The 22,608-nt window shown below is 47.8% G+C and overlaps 1 protein-coding gene across 1 annotated transcript in view; it reads left to right on the forward strand.

Moving 5' to 3' along the window:
• The window catches only part of cntnap2a (contactin associated protein 2a), a 2,812,093-nt gene that overhangs the window by 2,425,434 nt on the left and 364,051 nt on the right, over positions 1 to 22,608 (forward strand). Inside the window, exon 17 of the mRNA XM_072508818.1 lies at positions 21,671 to 21,889. Within this exon, the coding sequence (XP_072364919.1) occupies positions 21,671 to 21,889 (219 nt within the window). The remainder of the gene's footprint in view (positions 1 to 21,670; positions 21,890 to 22,608) is intronic.

Raw genomic sequence — 22,608 nt, forward strand, 5'->3', positions numbered from 1 at the left:
ATTCACGACTCCTCAGACACTGAATCAGTCCACGTGCAAATGCGGCAAGACCTGGACAATATCCAGGCTTGAACTGACAAGAGCCAAGTAACATTCACACCACACAAGTACCAGGCAATAACCATTTCTAATAAGACAGAATCAAACCATCGCCGTTTGACAATAGCATCACAGAAACCCTCACCATCAACACCCTGGGGGTTACCATTGACCAGGAACTGGACTAGCCATATAAATACTGTAGCTACAAGAGCAGGTCAGAGTCTAGGAATCATGCAGTGAGTGGTCACCTCCTGACTCCCCAAAGCCTGACCACCATCTACAAACAAGTCAGAAATGTGATGGAATATTCCCCACTTCCCTCGAGGAGTGCAGCTCCAACAACACAAGAAGTTCAACACCATCCAGGACAAAGCAGCTTGTTTTATTGGCACCCTTTTCACAAACATTCACTCCCTCGAACACCGACGCACAGCAGTGTGTACCATCTACAAGGTGCAGTGCAGGAACTCACCAAGGCTCCTTAGACATCATCTTCCAAGCCCCAACCACTGCCATCTAGAAGGACAAGTGTAACAGAAACCTGGGAACACCATCACCTGGAAGTTTCCCTCCAAGTCTCACCGCCCTGATTTTAAATATATCGCCGTTCCTTCGTTGTTGCTGGGTCAAAATCCTGGAACTACCACCTTATTAGCACAGTAGGTATACTTACATCACATGGACTGTAGTGGCTCAAGAAGGCTCACCACAACCTTCTCAAGCGCAATAAGAATGGGCAACAAATGATGGCGTAGTCTGCGAACGCACATCCCGGAAAAATAATTTTTTTAAAAATTATGAACTTGTTTAAAAAATTATAAAATCATAATACAATCAGGCAGAGACAACCAGGCAGAGTTAATATGGTTTTGTGAAAGGAAATTGTGTTTGACTAATTAATTAGCATTTTTTGAGGAAATAACAAGCAAGATGGATAAAGGGGAACCTGTGGACACGATATACTTGAATTGCCAAAAAAAAATTGGTAAGATGCCACACTAAAAGATTACTAGACAAAATAAAACACTCATGGCGTAGGGAGTAATATATTAGCATGGATAGAGGATTGGTTAGCCAACAGGAACACTCGGTCATTTTCAGTTTGGTAACTGGTGGAGTGTCATAGGAATCAGTCCTAGAGCTTCAGCCATTTACAATCTATTTCAATGACTTGGACGAAGAGACTGAACGTATGGCAGCTAAATTTTCTCATGACACAAAGAAAGTAAGTTGTCAAGAGGATATAAAAGGGGGCACGGTATCACAGTGGGGGGGGGGGGGGGGGGGCACGGTAGTACAGTGGTTAGCACAGTTGCTTCACAGCTCCTGGGTCCCAGGTTCGATTCCCGGCTTGGATCATTGTCTGTGTGGAATCTGCACGTTCTCCCAGTGTCTGCATGGGTTTCCTCCGGGTGTTCCGGTTTCCTCCCACAGTCCAAAGATGTGCAGGTTAGGTGGATTGGCCATGATAAATTGTCCTTCGCGTCCAAAAGGTTAGGTGGGGTTATTGGGTTATGGGGATAGGGTGGAGTTATGAGCTCAGGTAGAGTGTTCTTTAAAAGGGCCAGTGCAGACTCGATGGGCCGAATGGCTTCCTTCTGCACTGTAAATTCTATGATTCTATGACTGAATTTTCGCTCCCTAGTCGAGAAAATTCCCAACTCTCCAAACCCGAGAAAGTATCCCAGATACTAGGGTTGCCGTTCCTGGGGGGTGGGTTGCGGGCAGTGGGTGTTAATGGGAGTCGGGCCTGCTGTCCCAAAAAACACTGCAGACTGAGACTGCATTAGGCCACTGAGACATCCAGTTACAAGACTTGGGCTGTTTAAAAGGCCCACTTCAGTGATTCTGGTCTTCATCCTAGCTGTAAAAAAACCCAATAAAACCAGAAATATCCCTCCAGGTGGCACCCCTCCTGCCTCCCACTCCTCATAGCTAATCATTCCCTCAATACCAACCTATGCCCTTCTACAGCCCCACACCAACTTAGTGCCAACCTACACTCCCCATCTATCACGTTTTTCCCTTACACCTTTAGTGCGAACTCACACAGTATTCACCATGAGAAGACCTCAGGATCCAGTTCTAAGTGTACTGCTGATTTCACTATTTTAAAAAATCACTTTTCATAAAAATCTATTCACTACATTTAGGTTACTGCAAGCACTTAATCCCTGATAAACAACACACATTGCCCCAGGGCTGTCAGTCCAACAGTGCAATTACAGGTCCCCAAATTCTGATAAAAGTTTGTAGAATTAATAAGGCAGTACTTATCCTATATTGATAGCTCTCGTACTTAGGTCAACAGAAAGCTAGTGAAATTGCAAGCACCAGGATGCTTATTTGGTTATGTAAAAATGCAGTACTTTGCCTTCTCTAGTAGTTGTCTGATGTTTGGGAATGCAATAGAGTTTGGCACCTACCACTTGAGACCTCACATGGTTGTCTAATTTTCTTTCAACTACAGGCTGTTCTATTTTTTAAGCAAAAATTAAAGAGCTTGGGGGATCAAATGTCACTTTTTATATTCATATTTCATGTTTACTTTCAACAATCCCAAAGGGCACCTGACCTCCCCAAAAGTGTACACTGCCTCTCTAAACAACTTTGGCAACTTAGACCTTTTGCTTAAATGTCTAAAGCCCACAAGTTGAGTTTTGGACATCCCACTTAAGAAAGTTACACTTTTCGGAAGGTAGCTGCACTTTTATATGTGAAAATAAGGGGTACCAGATTTGGGGGCAGGACTCTTGGAATCAGGGCTGCAATGCCATTTTGGCTAAGGGGCGGAGCCTTTCCATCTCCATGCAAATTCAGGCCAAAGAGTATACAAAGGGGCTTTGATAGGCTAAGTGAATGGTCAAAAAAATTGGCACTTTGAGTATAATGTGGGGAAATGTGAACTATCCATTTTGGTAGGAAGAATTAAAAAATACAGTCTAATACTTAAATATAGAGAGACTGCAGAACTCTAAGGTACACGGGATCTGAGTCGCCTGGTATATGGCTGACAAAAGGTTAGTGTGGGGGAAGGCAAATGGAATTTTGACATTTATTGCAAGGGGAATCAAACATAAAAGTATGGAAGTGTTACTACAGCTGTACTTTTTTTAGGGAAAGAGCATTTGGACTGCTGTGTGCAATTTTGATCTCCTTATAATTGCACTAAAAACAGTAGAGAGAAGGTTCACCTGGGATGGAGGGGTGGGTTATCTTATGAGAAAAGGGCCTATATCTGTTGGAGTTAAGAATGAAAGGCGATCTTATTAAAACATACAAGACATTCCTCTGAGTGGACATGAACAGGGCGGACATTGCAAAAGGTTTCCCTTTGTGGGGAGTTTCGAACGAGATAGTTTAAAAGTTAGAGCTTTCCTATTTCAGACAGAAATGAGGAGCAATGTTTTCACTCAGGTTGTGGTCTGTGGAGTTCTCTACTCCAGAGAGCAGTGAAGGCCGGGCCATTGAATACTTTTAAGGTTCAGTTAGATAGATTTTGACTGACAAGGGAGTCATGGGTTTTCAGGGAAGGTAGGAAACTAGATTTGCGGCCACCGTCAGATCAACCGTGATCTTATTGAATAGCATAACAGGTTCACGGGGCCAAATGGCTTATTTCTGCTTTGAATTCTCATAATCTCTGGTCGCTAAACAATTGCACATAACTACATATAAAAACAAGCTAATCAAATACCAGTCTATATTAATGACTAATTGTTACATCAGTCATGCATAAACAGGCACAGCTCAATCACAAAATGTAGAAAAGTTTGATAATAGTGGTACCAAAGGCAGATTCCTCTAAAGTTAACCACTTTGCAGATGATGACACACTGAGAATATTGCTCGCACAGTTGGAGTGATATCATCTCATTGGTTTTCATTACCTGCAATTGGAAAGCAGCTTTATAAACTCTGGGGAAATAGATAGAGTACTTCTAAGTTTTGAAAGGGAATTGAATCACATTTTCCTTCAGAAACAAAATAATTTTATATCAGCAGTTAATCATTGCAACACAAGAATTAACTAGAGCTCCCTAACATATCTTTTAAAGGCACCTTCGGTACAAAGGTCTAGTATGTCTCAGTGATTTGAATCAGACATAGCTCATTTACTTTTGCATCAAATTTGAAAATTCCAGTATATTGTGTGAACTATTTGCTGTTCTTTGTATAATATAAATCATGTCTTCCACTCCCATTGCATCAGAGGGTTAATTGCAAGGTGTGGTACTTATCCATTGAGACCAGGTACATTTCGTTTTTGATCCTCAGGAAAGAAAGTACATATTATTCATATAACCTCGTCCACAACCTCAGTATATTCTAAAACTATTCACAGCCGTGAATGACTGGTGCTGCAGAGATAAACATGGCAGCAAATAACAACAACTTCCCACAAACATACAAGATCAGTTAACCGTTCTGGTTGGTTTTAGTAGGTGATATAGAAACAATAACCTCTGGCACCCGCCTCTCTGATGGAGTCATAACTACATTTAACAGCCTCCTGATGTTACTGGAGAACTGCCTGCCCTTCACAAAACCCATTTGATCCTCAGAGACTATCCCTGGCACACATCCCTCCATGCTACCCGCCAACACTTTCACTTCCGTATTCAGCAGTGTGGTAGTATGTATTAGGGGTCATGTGGGACTGGAAGCCCTAATGTCATTGGCTGACAGATCCCGGGTCCTGGTTGGCCGTTGACCTCTAGCTCCGCCCTGAAGGCGGAGTATAAGAAGCCGGAGTCCTCCCCCGCAGGCCATACTACTATCGAGCTGCGGGGGAACAGACACACTTAATAAAGCCTCATCGACTTCACTCTATTCGTCTCACGGAGTCTTTGTGCGCTACAATTTATTAAGCGTGCCTAAAAAGGACTATCGAGCTCAGCATCATTCCGGAATGCCTGAGGATCAGCCCCCACGCAGTGAACGCGGCAGCAGCCTTCAAGCACTGGCAGACTTGTTTTGAGGCCTACCTCAGAACGGCCACCGGCCGGGTCACAGAAGACCAAAAACTACAGGTCCTGCACTCGAGGGTAAGCACGGAGATCTTCTCCCTCATCGAAGACTCGGAGGATTTCCAGACGGCGTTCGCAGCACTGAAAAGTCTCTATGTCCGCCCAGTTAACCAAATCTACGCTCGCTACCAGCTCGCGACGAGACGGCAAGGTCCCGGAGAATCGATGGACGAATTCTACGCCGCGCTGCTGATTTTGGGACGAGCCTGCAGCTGCCCTTTGGTGAACGCAAATGAACACACGGACATGTTAATGCGCGATGCTTTTGTGGCAGGTATGAATTCCTCCCAAATCCGCCAAAGACTACTAGAAAGAGAGTCGCTAGGACTCTCAGAGGCCCGGGCCCTAGCAGCCTCCCTAGACGTGGCCGCGCGTAATACCCGTCCCTACGGCCCGACCGCGCGGCAGCCCATTGGGCTCCGTACATACCCATCGCGACAAACCCACCCACCCACCGGACACCCCACAGGCTTGCGTGGTCCAAACGCCAAGTCGCAGCGGGGACGCCCGCTTCTATTTCAGCGGCCAGGCGAAACACCCCCGACAGCGCTGCCCGGCCCGCGCAGCGATCTGCAAGAGCTGCGGGAAAAAGGGCCATTTCGCGGTTGTGTGCCGGTCCCGCGAGGTCGCCGCTGTCCCGGGAGAACAGGGAGCCCTGCAAGCCGTTTACGCTCCCCAACTCCCCCAGCGCATCATGTACGACCCGCAAGCGCAGCCGCTCTGGGTCCCGACCACCACGGTCCCGGGAGAACAGGGAGCCCTGCACGCCGCTTACGCTCCCCAACCCCCCCCCCCCCCCGCACCCCATGTATGGCCCGCCGGCGCTACCACTTTGGGTCCCGACCACCACTCCCCACGGAGAAGAGGGAGTTCTGGGCGTCTCTAACGCCCCCCCTAACCCCCCCCCGTGCCCCACGTCTGACCCGCCGGCGCTACCAACTTGGGTCCCGACCACCACTGTCCCCGGAGATGAGGGAGCCCCGTGCGGTCCTAACGCTCCCCAACCCCCCCCAGCGCCCCATGTGCGACCTGCAGATGCCGCCATTTTGGGTCCCGGCCACCACGAGGGGAGGAAGGGCGCCGCCATCTTGGACGACCCCAGACCTGTACTATGCGTGGGGGCGGCCATTTTGTCCACCCCCGCCACCATCTTGTGACCCCCCAGCCATGTGCGATGTATGGGGGCGGCCATTTTGTTCATCCCCCACGCCATCTTGGACGGCAACAACGGACCCCACTCCGCTACTACAACCACGTCTCGCTTCAATTACGCTCGATCAAGCTCGGCCCCGGACCCTCCAGACGACGACGACAACGGTGCTAATAAACGGGCACGAGACACCATGCCTCGTCGACTCCGGGAGCACGGAGAGCTTTATCCACCCCGACACGGTAAGACGCTGTTCCTTGACCACCTATCCCAGCGCACAAAAGATTTCCCTAGCTGCAGGATCCCACTCCGTACAGATCCAAGGATTCTGCATAGTTACCGTAACGGTGCAGGGGAGGGAGTTCAAAAACTACAAACTAAACGTCCTTCCCCAACTCTGCGCCCTCACCTTACTGGGATTAGATTTCCAATGCAATCTACAGAGCCTTACGTTCAAATTCCGCGGCCCAATACCCCCACTCACTATCTGCGGCCTCGCAACCCTCAAGGTGCAACCCCCGTCCTTGTTTGCGAACCTCACCCCGGATTGCAAACCCGTCGCCACTAGGAGCAGACGGTACAGCACCCAGGACCGGACCTTCATTCGGTCCGAAGTCCAGCGGCTACTAAAGGAAGGCATAATCCAGGCCAGCAATAGTCCCTGGAGAGCACAGGTGGTAGTAGTGAAGACAGGGGAGAAACAAAGGATGGTCATAGACTATAGCCAGACCATCAACAGGTACACACAACTAGACGCGTACCCTCTCCCCCACATATACGACATGGTCAATCGGATTGCCCAATATAAAGTCTTCTCCACCGTGGACCTCAAGTCCGCCTACCATCTGCTCCCCATCCGCCCAAGTGACCGCAAGTACACAGCCTTCGAGGCAGACGGGCGATTATACCATTTCCTAAGGGTCCCATTTGGCGTCACAAACGGGGTCTCGGTCTTCCAACGGGAGATGGACCGAATGGTTGATCAACATGGGTTGCGGGCCACGTTCCCGTATCTCGACAATGTAACCATCTGCGGCCACGACCAGCAGGACCACGACGCCAACCTCCAAAAATTCCTCCAGACCGCCAAAGCCTTGAACCTCACGTACAACGAGGACAAGTGCGTTTTTAGCACCAATCGGCTAGCCATTCTGGGCTACGTAGTGCGCAATGGGATAATAGGCCCCGACCCCGAACGTATGCGCGCCCTCATGGAATTTCCCCTCCCGCACTGCTCCAAAGCCCTGAAACGCTGCCTGGGGTTTTTTTCATACTACGCCCAGTGGGTCCCCCAGTACGCAGACAAGGCCCGCCCCCTAATACAGACCACTACCTTCCCCCTGTCGACAGAGGCTTGCCAGGCCTTCAGCTGCATCAAAGCGGATATCGCAAAGGCCACGATGCGCGCCATCGACGAGTCCCACCTCTTCCAGGTCGAGAGCGACGCCTCCGACGTAGCCCTAGCGGCCACCCTTAACCAAGCGGGCAGACCCGTGGCCTTTTTCTCCCGAACCCTCCACGCCTCAGAAATCCGCCACTCCTCAGTGGAAAAGGAAGCCCAAGCCATAGTGAAAGCTGTGCGACATTGGAGGCATTACCTGGCCGGCAGGAGATTCACTCTCCTCACTGACCAACGGGCGGTAGCCTTCATGTTCGATAATGCACTGCGGGGCAAAATCAAAAACGACAAGATCTTAAGGTGGAGGATCGAGCTCTCCACCTTCAACTACGAGATTTTGTATCGTCCCGGAAAGCTGAACGAGCCGTCCGATGCCCTATCCCGCGGCACATGTGCCAACGCAGAAATTAACCGCCTCCAAACCCTCCACGAGGACCTCTGCCACCCGGGGGTCACTCGGTTTTTCCACTTTATCAAGTCCCGCAACCTCCCATACTCTTTAGAGGAGGTCCGTACAGTCACAAGGGACTGCCACATCTGCGCGAAATGCAAACCGCATTTTTTCAGGCCGGATGGTGCGCACCTGATTAAGGCTTCCCGCCCCTTTGAACGCCTTAGTCTCGATTTCAAAGGGCCCCTCCCCTCCACCGACCGCAACACATACTTTCTTAATGTGGTGGACGAATACTCCCGCTTCCCTTTCGCCATTCCCTGCTCTGACATGACCGCGGCCACAGTCATTAAAGCCCTGAACACCATCTTCACGCTGTTCGGTTGCCCCGCATACGTCCACAGCGACAGGGGGTCCTCTTTCATGAGTGACGAGCTGCGCCAGTTCCTGCTCAGCAAGGGCATAGCCTCGAGCAGGACGACCAGCTACAACCCCCGGGGGAACGGGCAAGTAGAGAGGGAGAACGGCACGGTCTGGAAGACCGTCCTACTGGCCCTACGGTCCAGGGACCTCCCAGTTTCACGGTGGCAGGAGGTCCTCCCGGACACTCTCCACTCCATCCGGTCGCTATTATGTACGAGCACTAATCAAACGCCTCATGAGCGTCTCCTTGTCTTCCCTAGGAGGTCCTCCTCTGGAACGTCGCTGCCGACCTGGCTGGCGGCCCCAGGACCCATCTTGCTCCGAAAGCATGTGCGGGCACATAAGGCGGACCCGTTGGTCGAAAGGGTTCACCTCCTCCACGCGGACCCGCAGTACGCTTACGTGGAGTACCCCGACGGCCGACAGGACACGGTCTCCCTGCGGGATCTGGCGCCCGCCGGCAACACACACACCCCCCCGACACCATTCACCCAACCCCCCCCCCTTCCTGCCACCGCCGCACCCCGCGACCGCCCCCTTCCCAGAAGGATCGGTTCCCCTCCCCTCAGGCCCGACCAAGAATAAAGCCCAAGCGGAAACCGTAAGGCTCCCGGAGACGACAACACCGGTACAACCACCACCACCACCGGGGCCGAGGCGATCGACACGGACGACCAGACCGCCTGACCGACTCGTGGCGTCGATCTAAATTAAAATATGGACTTTTCACAAGAACATTTTGCTTTTCTCCCGATACCTTCCGTAAATAGTTGAAACAGGACAAAATTGTACAATACTGTATTGCCATGTGAATGTTTTTTTTCCTCCCAGGACCAGCTCTGTAAACCCTTACCACCATACGAAGCATCACCCCGCCGGGTTCATTTTTGACAAGGGGTGAATGTGGTAGTGTGTATTAGGGGTCATGTGGGACTGGAAGCCCTAATGTCATTGGCTGACAGATCCCGGGTCCTGGTTGGCCGTTGACCTCTAGCTCCGCCCTGAAGGCGGAGTATAAGAAGCCGGAGTCCTCCCCCGCAGGCCATTCTACTATCGAGCTGCGGGGGAACAGACACGCTTAATAAAGCCTCATCGACTTCACTCTATTCGTCTCACGGAGTCTTTGTGCGCTACAAGCAGCGATGGGCCTGTACGCTCCAGTGCATCCTTCCCTTCTTCGACACCTGTGCCAGCATCCCTCGCAACTGCCATCTCTCCACTGCCTCACGAGACATATCCAGCAGGTGAGGGGCCAACTCTGTTGCAAACAGCTTATAAAACTCCGGCTGAAAGCCATCCGGCCCTGGGCCTTCCCTGACTGCATTTGCCTGATACTGCCTATAACCTCCCTCAGCCCCAGTGGCTCCTCCACTTCCTGCCTCTTCTGTTCCTCCAACTCTGGCAACTCCAACTCATCCAAGAGTCGTTCCGTACCCAACTCATCCAAGAATCGTCCCATATCCCACTCATCCAAGAGTCGTCCCATTTCTCACTCATCCAAGAGTCGTCCCATATCTCCCTCTATTCTGCCCGGTCTTGTACAACATCTTGTAATACCCCCTGAACAGCTCATTTACCCTCCTCGGCTCTACTACCACCTCCCCAATCTCCGGCTGCACCCTTAAACCTTCCCTAGGTGCCGCCTGCCGCCACAACGGGTGGGCCAACATACAGCCCACTTTCACTCCTTACTCTTACTGCACCCGCCTCACCCCCCAACCCCCACAGGTGCCCACGGCTTTGCCCTTCTCAACCTATCAAACTGCCCCAGCAGCCTCTTCCTCTTCACCAACAACTCCTTAATGGGGCTCTCCCAGAGTATCTCCTATCCACCTCAACTATCTCATCCAGCAGCTGTCTATGCTCCTCCCTCCTCCTCCTTTCCTTGTGAACCTTGAATGAGATAATCTCCACTCGTCCACCACCTTCAACGCCTACTGGAACTTGGCCACCCACCTCCCCATTCTGATTCATCCCCACATAATTCCCAATCTCCAGTCTCACCTTTTCACAAAAAACCTTATCCGTCAAGAGACCCGTATCCAACCTCCAGCCCGCCGTCTGCACCTGCCCCAAATTAAGCCTAACCTCCAGCCAATGCGGCGCATGGTCTGAAATCACAATTCCCACATACTCCGCCCCCACCACCCCGATCAGCACCGCCTGACTCACCACAACGAAATCGATCCTAGAATACACCTTGTACAAGTGCAAGCAGGAGTACAGCTTCCTTCCTGGGTTCCTAAACCGCCACCATCCCCATACGCTCCATAAACCCTCCCAGCTCCTGCGCCATCCTCGACCTTCCCATCAACTTGGGGTTTGACCGGTCCACTTTTGACTCCATTAAACAATTAAAATCTCCGTCCATAATCAGTTGGTGCATATCCACATCCGAGATCACTCCCAGTAACTACTTTACAAACCAGGCATCGTCCCAGTTAGGCACATATACATTGACTAACACCACTGGCGTCCCCTCCATCACCCCACTCACTATCACATACCTTCCCCCCGGATCCCACATTTCCTTGGCCCCTACGAACCCCGCCCTCTTGTTCAACAAAATGGCCACCCAACTTCAAAGCAAACCCCAAGTGAAATACTTGTCCCACCAAACCCTTCCTCAGCCTAACCTGGGGCGAAATTCTCCCGAAACGGCGCGATGTCCGCCGACTGGCGCCCAAAACGGCGCCAATCAGACGGGCATCGAGCCGCCCCAAAGGTGCGGAATGCTCCGCATCTTTGGGGGCCGAGCCCCAACATTGAGGGGCTAGGCCGGCGCCGCAGGAATTTCCTCCCCGCCAGCTGGCGCGGAAATGACATCCCCGGGCGGCACATGCGCGGGAGCGTCAGCGGCCGCTGACAGTTTCCCAAGCATGCGCAGTGGAGGGAGTCTCTTCCGCCTCCGCCATGGTGGAGACTGTGGCGGAGGCGGAAGGGAAAGAGTGCCCCCATGGCACAGGCCCGCCCGTGGATCGGTGGGCCCCGATCGCGGGCCAGGCCACCATGGGGGCACCCCCGGGGTCAGATCTCCCCCAGGACCCAGGAGCCCGCCCACGCCGCCTTGTCCCACCGTTCAAAAGGTGGTTTAATCCACGCCGGTGGGACAGGCAATTTATCGGCGGGACTTCGGCCCATCCGGGCCGGAGAATCCAGCGGGGGGGCCCGCCAACCAGCGCGGCCTGATTCCCGCCCCCGCCGAATATCCGGTGCCGGAGACTTCGGCAACCGGCGGGGGCGGGATTCACACAAGCCCCAGGCGATTCTCCGACCCGGCGGGGGGTCGGAGAATGACGCCCCTGATCCTTCACCCAGAAATGTGTCTCTTGTAGAAAATTCACCTCGCTCTCAAACCCCTCTGGTGCGCCAAAACCCAGGGCCTCTTGACTGGTCCATTCAGCTCCCGGAGGTTCCACGACACGACTCTTACCGAAAGGCTACGCCTCCATTCCCTTCTACCATCCATCATTATCCCCCACTGGTTTTGCCTCACTTAATCCTGCCCGGAACTGGGCCCATCCAAGATAGCCCCCAGATCCACCCATGACCATGCTCAACCTCCCATCGTGCCCCATCGCATTCCCCCCTCCCCATTCTTCATGACCTCTTCCTCACCTCTGTTTCACTAGCATTGCTTGCTATTGTGGCAAGAGAGAAAAAAATATGATCGCCCCCCACCTGACAAATTTACAGTCACCAAAAAAATTACTCCCCTTCAGCAACACCAAACAGCCACAACACCCAACTTTTGCTTTCCCTTACCTCCTGCACCACCCCTCAGTTTTCCCCCAATTTATGGTCCCTTATAAAGTCATTCACCTCCACTGGCATCTCAAATTTTACCCAAATGCTCATGGATACAACACCCCAAAATGAATTTTGCATTGGTACAACACAGCCTTGGCCTGGTTAAATCCCATGCCTCTTCATCAGCTCCCCGCCAATTTCCTCGTATATCCAGACTCGATTACTCTCCCTTTTGCAGACTCGCTTCGCCCTGGCCCATCTCAGGATCTTCTCCTTGTCCACGAACTTGTGCAACCATACAATCACCGCCCGTGATGGCTCCCCTGCTCTCGGCTTCTGCCTCAAGAACCTATGGGCCTGAAACACCTTGTCCAGCACCTTCTCCTCCACCAAACCGGACAACAACTTATGAAATATACTTATTTGGCGCTAGTTCCTTCCACACCCTCTGGCAGATCTGCAATCTCAAGCTCGGCCATCTAGATCTGTTCTCCAGCTCCTCCACCCGCAGTGACTTGCATAGATCCCCCAGGATCCCCACCACCACCTCCAAAGACACAATCCAATCATTCTGGTCGGACACCACTTTCTCCACTTCCGTATCTTCGCCCCGAGTGCCTCGAGGCACTTCTCCACCCGGTCCAAAGATCTGATCCATAGACCCTTGCAAAGGTGCCACTGCTCCCTTAATCACCTTCGACCAGTCGTTGTACATCTCCTTCCTTTGCTGGCAAAATTCCTCCATGATGAAGCTCACCAACTGCTCCATTTGGGGCTTTCCCACCGATTATGACCCTTCCCCTCTGCCATTCTCAAAATCAGTGCTATGCCACAGGTCTCCTCCAGCTCCTTGGCCAGGTCCTTAACTGTCGGGTATGATAGCCAGTAGACATGCCAATCTTGGAGAACCTCTTCTCCTACACCTTCCGCTCAACATTTCCGCTAAAACTACCCCACTACCGGGTAAAAACTGCCAGAACCAATGCCTTCGTGCTGGAGCTGCCTTGTGTGCGACCACTCACTCCATGGCCACCTGCGGAAGTTGTACCCACAAAATCCTTACGTGCACACACACCCCCGATAGTCATTTGAAAAGCTTCACACAAAACTGAGTGAATGAGATGTCAGCAGGTTGTCACCACCTATAACCCTAAACCCAACTGGGGGCTATGTAAGGAAGGAATGAGTGAAAATTATAATTTTTTTTTAAAATTAAGTTTTCACTTTCTTTTGGATCCCGACATTGTGGGCACTTCCATGTGGGAAAGCAGTCTGCTGCAGCCTGCCTAAAGCTGTTCAATGATTTCTTAGGTATTTTAAATGAGGAATGATGTGATGAGAGAGGATATGCTTTTCCTTTATGGCCAGTCATCCCAATAAAAGCAGGGCCATTTCAAAACAGTGCAGCTTCGCATTAATTATGATGCCTTTTACATTGTTGATTGTAAATCATTATGAGTGCCAAATCGTCAGAGCTCAGGAAGAGTGACACAAATATGGATTTTATTTTGTGCAACAGAACATTCTAGAGAACGCACTGAACCTTTGGTCAAGAATTCAAATCAGTTGATAAGTTACCTTCATTTTAATAGTTATGTTAACCAGTTGTTATGACTAAATGAAATGAAATGAAAATCGCTTATTGTCACAAGTAGGCTTCAAATGAAGTTACTGTGAAAAGCCCCTAGTCGTCACATTCCAGCGCCTGTTCGGGGAGACTGGTACGGGAAGGGGTGAATGGGCTACCCTCTATTCAACCTCCTCAGTTGGCCACAAATGTTTGAGTTTCTCTTTCACAATGATGTGCCTTTTCCAAATCTGAATGTATTCAACTATTTTTTTTATCACATCCTTAAAGTTACAAAGCCAATGCACAGTGTGGATAGGCCAAACATTAGTCTATCTCATTGCTTGCTCCAAAACCCAATTAGATTCAAACTGAAGTGAATTCATGGTGCTATGAGCAATAAGGAGCCAATCAAACAAGATTTTGGTGAGTCAAAGAGGGAGCCCGTTATTACTCACCAAACCATTGCCGGTGGTGGTGCCTGCTGCCCCTCTCCTTCTGTGCCATTGGTATTCACAGTACGAAGTCTTACATCACCAGGTTAAAGTCCAACAGGTTTGTTTCGAATCACTAGCTTTCAGAGCACTGCTCCTTCATCAGGTGAATGTTAACCAGTTGTTATTACCAAGTGATGAAAGAGCTATGCTCTGAAAGCTAGTGATTCGAAACAAACCTGTTGGATTTTAAGCTGGTTGTAAGACTTCTTACTGTGCCCACCCCAGTCCAATGCCATCATCTCCACATCATTGGTATTCACTGTATAGACATGAGCCACATATGGCACACACACGTCCTTTCTGTGGCCCTTCTTGCTTCATCTCCCAGGTCATTTTTTGTGCTGCATTATGATGATGAATTGACTGCCCAAACAGGGGTTCCCAAAATTGTGGGTTGCAACCCAAAGAGTCATTGGGGTTGTTTGTTCCTCCTCCTCCAAGGCCACAATGAGGCTGAGATTCTGGGAATATCACCCCTGCCTCAATTCCAAATCCCCATGAGATCTGCATTCATGATTCTTTTCCCTGTTATGGTTCAGAGGACATGTCCTGAGGGAATGAACTCTTGAGGCCCCAACTCTTGCTTCAGGACAGCCTGCAAAATGATTGCAGAAAATCCATTTCCCCCCAATCTTACAACTCTACCCACCCTCCCTCACAACTCTACCCACCCCACTCTCAACTATACCCCACTAATCCCACAACTCAGCACAGTGGGCTAAACAGCTAGCTTGTAATGCCGAACAAGGCCAGTAGTGCGGGTTCAATTCCCGTACCGGCCTCCCCGAACAGGTGCCGGAATGTGGCAACTAGGGACTTTTTTCAGTAACTTTATTGAAGCCTACTTGTGACAATAAGCAATTATTATTATTATATTATTATTAACTCTATCATACCCTCACTCTCACAATTCTTGTTATTTTGGGATGATATGGCGCAAGTAATATTTGCACCAGACAAGTGCCAAGCAATGGCCATCTCCAACAAGAGAGAATCGAATCATCTCCCCACAACATTCAATGGCATTACAAAAATATTCTGGAGGTTACCATTGACAAGAAACTGAACTGGACCTGCCATACAGATACCATGGTTATAAAAGCAAGTCAGAGAATAGAAATTCTGCAGCAAGTATCTCACCTCCGAACTCCCCAAATCCTGTCTACCGTTTACAAGGCACAAGTCAGGAGTGTGGGCAGCATGGTAGCATAGTGGTTAGCACTATGGCTTCACAGCGCCAGGGTCCCAAGTTCGATTCCCAGCTTGGGTCACTGTCTATGCGGAGTCTGCACGTTCTCTCCGTGTCTGCGTGGGTTTCTTCCGGGCGCTCCGGTTTCCTCCCACAAGTCCCAAAAGATGCGCTGTTAGGTAATCTGGACATTCTGAATTCTCCCTCGGTGTACCCGAACAGGCGTCAGAATGTGGTGACGAGGGGATTTTCACAGTAATTCATTGCAGTGTTAATGTAAGCCTACTTGTGACAATAAAGATTATTTTTTTTTAAATAATGGAATATTGCCCACCTGCCTGGATGAGTGCAGCTCCAACAATACTCAAGAAACTTAACACCATCCAGGACAAAGCAGACGATTGATTGGCACCCCATCCACCACATTAAACATTCACTCTCTCCAACACCAACACACAGCCCGGGACTTTCCGGCCCGTCTGCAGCATGTTTTCCCTCGGTGGAGACAGCTCACCATTGGCTGCTAGCATGATTTTCTGGTCCCACCAAAAGCGCTTTACATGGCTCGCCTGCCCTGCCATCGTGGAACCTGCAAGGGTCACCTTCAGTAGGACCAAGATCCTGCTGGTGGAAAAGGCCAGAAAACCCCACCCACAGTGTCACCAGTGTGTACCAAATACAAGATGCGATGCAGCAATCCAGCAAGGCCCCTTTGTCAGCACCTTCCAAACCCATGACCTTTACTACACCTAAAAAGGCAATAGCAGCAGATGCATGGGAACATCACCACCTGCAAGTTCCCCCTCAAGCCACACATTATGCTGACCTGGAACTATATCGCCATTCCTTCACTGCTGCTGGGTCAAAATCCCAGAACTCCTTTCCTGACAGCACTGTGGGTATAACTACACTTGGACTGCAGTGGTACAAGAAGGTGGCTTACCACCTCCTTCTCAAGGGCAATTAACGATGGGCTGTAAAAATACTGACCCAACCAGCAACTCCCACATACCAAGGAAGAATAAAAAGTGGAGTTGAGGCTTCAAATCAGATCAGCCATTATATTATCAAATTGTGGAGCATGCTTGAAGAGCTGAATAGCTTACTGCTGCCTCTAATTCTTTTGTCCCTCTGGGTTCCTGTGCTTCAGCTCTCATGTCCCACTGCTGGGCAAAACATGCTGACCCAGCCAGAGATACCCACCTACATCCCGTGGAGAAATAAATTAAGAAAACCCAATCCTCAAAACTCTAGCCACCCCGTCCTCACAACTCTACCCCTGCTTTTACATCTCTAAACCCAGCTCTCGACTCCCCCTCAAATTGCCACTCTCACAATCCAACCCGACATGTTCTCAAAATTTTCCCCCTTCCCCTGCTCACACGTGGCCTGATCAAAGTTTTTCAATATTACAATTGGTCTTCACTATTTATTTAATAATAATAATCGCTTTATTGTCACAAGTAGGCTTCAATCAAGTTACTGTGAAAAGCCCCTAGTCGCCACGTTCCGGCGCCTGTTCAGGGAGGCCGGTACGGGAATTGAACCTGCCATGTTTTGCATTACAAGCCAGCTGTTTAGCCCACTGTGCCAAACCAGCCCCTAATACCATAGAGTTCTCGGTGAAAGACATCATTCATGGGTTTGGAAGGTACTGTCATAGGAAGCTTGGCAAGTTGTTACAGTTTATTTAATATGTGGTACACACTGCTGCCTCTCTGTACTGGTGGTGGAGGGAGTTAATTTTTATAATGGCGGAATGGGGTGCCAATAAAGTGGGTTATTTTGTCTTGAATGATGTCAAGTTGTTGGAACTGCACTCATCCATGTGCGTGGAGAGTACTCCCATCATACTGCTGACTTTTGCCTTGTAGATAATCGACAGACTTTGGAAGCTAGATAAAAGCAAATTACTGCAGACGCTGGAATCTGAAACAAAAACTGGACAACTGCAGCAGGTCTGACAGCGTCTGTGGAGAAAGAAGAGAGCTAACGTTTTGAGTCTGGATGATTGTCAAAGCTGGAGAGAACGGGAAATAGGGTCAGATTTATACTGATGTTATGGGAGGCATGGAACAGTGGGGCTGGATAGGGGGCCAGCCTTGGGGGAGTTTGTCAAAGATGTCATGGACAGAAAGACAAAAGGAATGTAAATGGGGGTGATTAAGGATAAGAAGGGTGCTGATAGTGACACAGAAAGAGATTAGAATGTGTGAGTGGCAAACAAAAGTGAACAATGTGTCAAAGGGCAACTGAGAACAGGGAACCGATGGTTCAAGTGGGGTGGGGTGAGGGGGACAATGCTGAGGAGAAAACAGATCTATGGAACAAATGAAGACAAATTGATAGAAATGAAAATGGGGTGAAGGTGGAGGAGAGAATTCACAGTCTGAAGCTGTTGAACTCAATGTTAAGTCCAGAAGGTTGTAATGTGGAAGATGAGGTGCTGTTCCTCCAGTTTGCACTGGGCTTCGCTGGAACATTGCCACAAGCCAAGGACAGACATGTGGATGTGAGAGCAGGATGGTGAGTTGAAATGGCAAGCGACAGGAAGGTTTGGGTCCTTCTTTGCGGACGGTCTGGAGGTGTTCTGCAAAGCAGTCACCCAGTCTGCATTTAGTCTCTCCAATATAGAGTAGGCCGCACTGGGAGCAGCAAATGCAACAGGCCATATTGATGGAGGTTCACGAGAAGCAGTGCCTCACCTGAAAAGAGTGTTTAGGCCTGGAGATGGTGAGCAAGGAGGAGGTAAAGGGGCAGCTGTTACACCTTCTGCGATTGCATGGAAAGGTGCTGTGGGAAGAAGTTGAGGGGGAGCCAGGAAGTGAATTACTCAATGCATTTAAATATTTAGATGAGGAAACTTGAATGTTCAGCAGATTGCGATACTCACACACTGCCTCAAATCTGCGCAATGCTATTTTGACCATCCCTTCAGCTAAAGCAGATATTCTGAGATAATGAATTGGATCGCCAATAGCAACAATTTAGAGATAGCCAGTCACTGAGGTTAGTGATCTAGAAAATTAAGAAAATCATCTAATTAAGTCAAATTAAAGAAACTTAATTCATGAGATATCCATATCTGAATTCAGGAAGATCTCACATACAGCCTCGTCTTCCATCCCCACCAATGCATCCATTCCCGTACAGAATTGTCTCAAAAGAAACTATTTTCCCACAATTAAATAAATCACTCACCTCTCACAAAAAATCATAAACTTAGAATGTCAAGATCAGGGGACTCAATGAGTGTGTAATGCAGTTGGAAAAAAAGAAACAGAACAATTAGTGTTTAGTAATTGAATATGTGAGATAGATGTGTGCATGGAAATGGTCTAGACTTAATCAAGTATATTCTTTATGAACACAAGGTAAAAACAGAAGTTAAAAACTTGTGCAAGTATGATTTAGCACTCAGGTAATCTGAAAGGGTGAAGGAGCAGGGTGAAATGTTTCTTGACTGGGACAGAGCAGGAAATGACCATAAGCAAAATATTGTGTTGCTGGAAATCTAAAATAAAACCAGAAATATTGTAAATACTGATGAAAGAAGAAACATTGGGTGTGATTGAAGGGCCATGTCCCACCCAACTCAGTAACACACAATTAAATCTCACAAGAGGCCTCGCGCAAAATTTGCGATGCTCAGAACGCCTCGCGAAGTTGAACGAGATGTCGTAATTTGGAGCTTGCCCCCACGAGGCGAGATCTAGATTTATATATTTAAGTGAGCCCAAGTGCGCCCAATTCTCCCGAGACCCCGGAATGAACACCCGTATCTGGGAGACCTTGCCATTGTGCCATTTAGCACTGGTTCACACAAATATGGGCCAGGCGTAATAGGACTTGGGGAGACTCCCAGGCCATTGGATGTCCCAGGGTAGTAGGGGTCCAAACAGGGTGGTATCCTAGCACTGCCACTCAGGCACAGCCAGGGTGCCAGGCTGGCAGTGCCAAGGTGCCCAGAATCAGGCACAGGGATGCCCTGCCCTTATGAGGTGGCGCTCAAAGACCCCTAACAGGTACATTGCGGAGTCCAATGGAGAGTCTGAGGGGGTCAGAGATCAGGGCAGCATTTAAAAATGGTGCCCTGGGCAGCACGGTGGTACAGTGATTAGCATTGGTGCCCCACGGTGCCAAGGTCCCAGGTTCAATCCCAGCTCTGGGTCACTGGCCGTGTGGAGTTTGCACATTCTCCCCGTGTTTGCATGGGTTTCGCCCCCACAACCCAAAGATGTGCAGGTTAGGTGGATTGGCCACGCACAATTGCCCCTTAATTGGAAAAAATGAATTGGGTACTGTAAATTTAAAAAAAAAAATGGTGCCCTGATCTCTTCCTGCACGGACGAGCTGAGCACATCAGTACAGGAAATGAGGTATGTGCAGCCTCTGCTGGGCGTTCCCGACTGAGGGCAAAAAAAATCTGAGTCCTGTTTGATAGCGACCTCACTTTACACACCCAAAATGGGACTGCTGCCAGACGTGCTGAGTATTTCCAGCATTTTTTGTTTTTATTTAGGAAGTAACCACCATTTCTTATATAAAGATAATTGGAGTTTAAAAGTGTAGTGATAAATAAAGAATAGAAAACAAATCTTGCATTTATATGCTTACTTTAAAATGCAATTTCTAATTGATATCTATTGCAGTTGGGAGAGATTAAATCAGGAAGTCACTGTCAAGAGACACTCTCAAGTGTTTATCTTTATGATAACCTTATTGAACAAAGGTATTCAACACATAGCCATGTAAAGCAATTATACAAGATAAAAACAAATCCTACTGGTTTAGTATGACTCCGGAATTCCATTTAAGCAGAAAATATACGTCTGTTAAAAGACAGTTGGTGCATTAACATAGTTCAGATCGCAAATCACACCTAGATCTGATATTTTCCATTTTGTCTGGTTTGGCACATGGACAATTGGCAAATTAGTCCAGAAACTTATATCATCTTTCCAAGGACTAGTAATGTAATTATCACTTTCTTCCTTTGGGAGGACAAATATAATTGAAGTCCTGTTGGCTGTCTTCTTGTATATTCATGCCAAAAGAAGGAAGCGGAATAATTTGAGATCCTCACAACATTTTATGCTCACAATCCCTAGAGGAAAGACTTACATTGGTATTAAACTTCAGTCTGACAAAAAGAAAAGTGCTAATATTTGGAATTTTGAATTAAGGTACTGATAGAAATCATCTTTTCTAGTTAGCTACAGATGAGATGGATAAAAGGTTTAATTGAGAACTCATTAAGAATAATTAACAGAAAATCATATTAAGCATAAGTGCAACTATAGCTGGAAATTAATCAGATAAGACTCGCGATTTTCACATTTTGCAGACTGCTAGAGACAGCGAGGTCAAATAGCTAAAAGACCCTATTGTGTTATAAAGAACTGGGCTGAGGTCCCTATGGTTTCATGAGGTTTCAATGGTAACAACCAGTCCATGGTGATAAGTCCTAGCGAAAAATGTGTTTTCCTCAGACAATGGTATGAGAAAATCAGACCAATATATTTAAATACATATCTCTCTCAAAATTGACACAGACACTTCGGTCGAATTGAGAGAATTATAAATTAGTTAAAGCCAATCAGAGATGAAAAGAAGGTGAGACGTTAATATAATAATCTCCTTAAAAATCACTTGTTGGGATGGAAAAATCCATTCCAGAATCAATCTACTTCTTTCTGAAACTTATTTTCTTTGCTTGCTTTTGCTAAATCTCCATCTTTCTTTTGTTTAAATCAATCAGTAATTTTGTACTGTGTATCATGATTTGAAGAATAACCAAGATTGGTAATTGTATTTTAAACTCAACCACTGTATTCATTAAAGACAATCAATCTGACCTAAGTTTGTAATGTAACCAAAGTTTACCAGTGGACACTAAAGCTGACAAAGTTCAATTAAACTTTGTTAAAAAGCACAGCCTGAATCTCTGTTATTTGGGAACTAAGAAGGGATAACACATATCCAGGGCTCCGAATAGACACAGAGATCCACCAGGTACCTACTGCAGCAGAATGTTAAGAAATTATAAAAAAAATCTTTGAAAAATAGGGAAAAGGCACGAGGCTCAAAATGTTAATATAGTTGTGACTATTTTTAATCCTGTCTACATGTCATCTCACCATTATCACCTGGTCCCCTTTCCCTCTCGAAATGCATCTGATTTTTATGTTTTAGTCAAATAAAAACTGAATTATGATCATTATATTTTCAGCTCCAACTGATGTAACATTTTCATTTGATGTGGGGAATGGCCCAGAGGAACTTACAGTGAGATCCCCAAATCCTTTGAATGATGACCAGTGGCATCGAGTAATTGCTGAGCGCAACGTAAAGGAAGCAAGCCTTCAAGTAGATCTACTGCGCAGAGATTTCAGGAAGGCTCCAACCCAGGGTCATACTAGACTAGAACTATATAGCCAGCTCTACGTAGGTAAGTAATTCAAGCTTATTTGTCATTTTGTACCCTTTACAGACCCACCTGATTATTATTCCATTAAATTAATCATTAGACAAGCACCGGCTGCATTTTTGAAAGCTAAGTTGTGTCCTTAATTAACTAATTTTTCCAATTACATAGTAATTTCATCGTATATTACCACAACTATTTTGTTTTCTGATCTTAATTTTAATACCTTTCTCTTGGCTGCATAATCATAAAGAACTCTAACTGAAAACTAAATATGTCAAACAAAATTAGAAATTACTATCATTGTCTTTGCTTTCAGTTCACATTAATTTTGGATGCTCCACCACCTTAATGGTTTAATAGTTAGAGACAAAATTATTGAACTGGTAGGCACTACTGAAGCCACTTTAATGGTTGATTAGTGGTAGCAATTCATCATCAGCAACTATCACCATTAATTAACTGAGACAGGGTTAGGGTAAAGCAATTGATGGCACTCCTGACAAAGTATTGATTGAAGACAGCGATTGTCATTAATCGATTCAGGTTTGATGGGCACGTACATGGCAAAGGTCTAACAAAAGAAACAGTATTGGACTTTCAGGATTTATCTCTATTGAAATGAAATAATTGAAACACAAATTAATCAAACCAGAGCAGTATCAGAATTATACCTTAACATCTCAATTGATGGTAATGAGCAGCAAAAGGCTTTTGCAAATGTGGTCTGAAATCATGTTTCT

This window comes from Scyliorhinus torazame, chromosome 6 (assembly GCF_047496885.1).
Source record: "Scyliorhinus torazame isolate Kashiwa2021f chromosome 6, sScyTor2.1, whole genome shotgun sequence".
In the NCBI taxonomy this organism is placed as follows: Eukaryota; Metazoa; Chordata; class Chondrichthyes; order Carcharhiniformes; family Scyliorhinidae; genus Scyliorhinus; species Scyliorhinus torazame.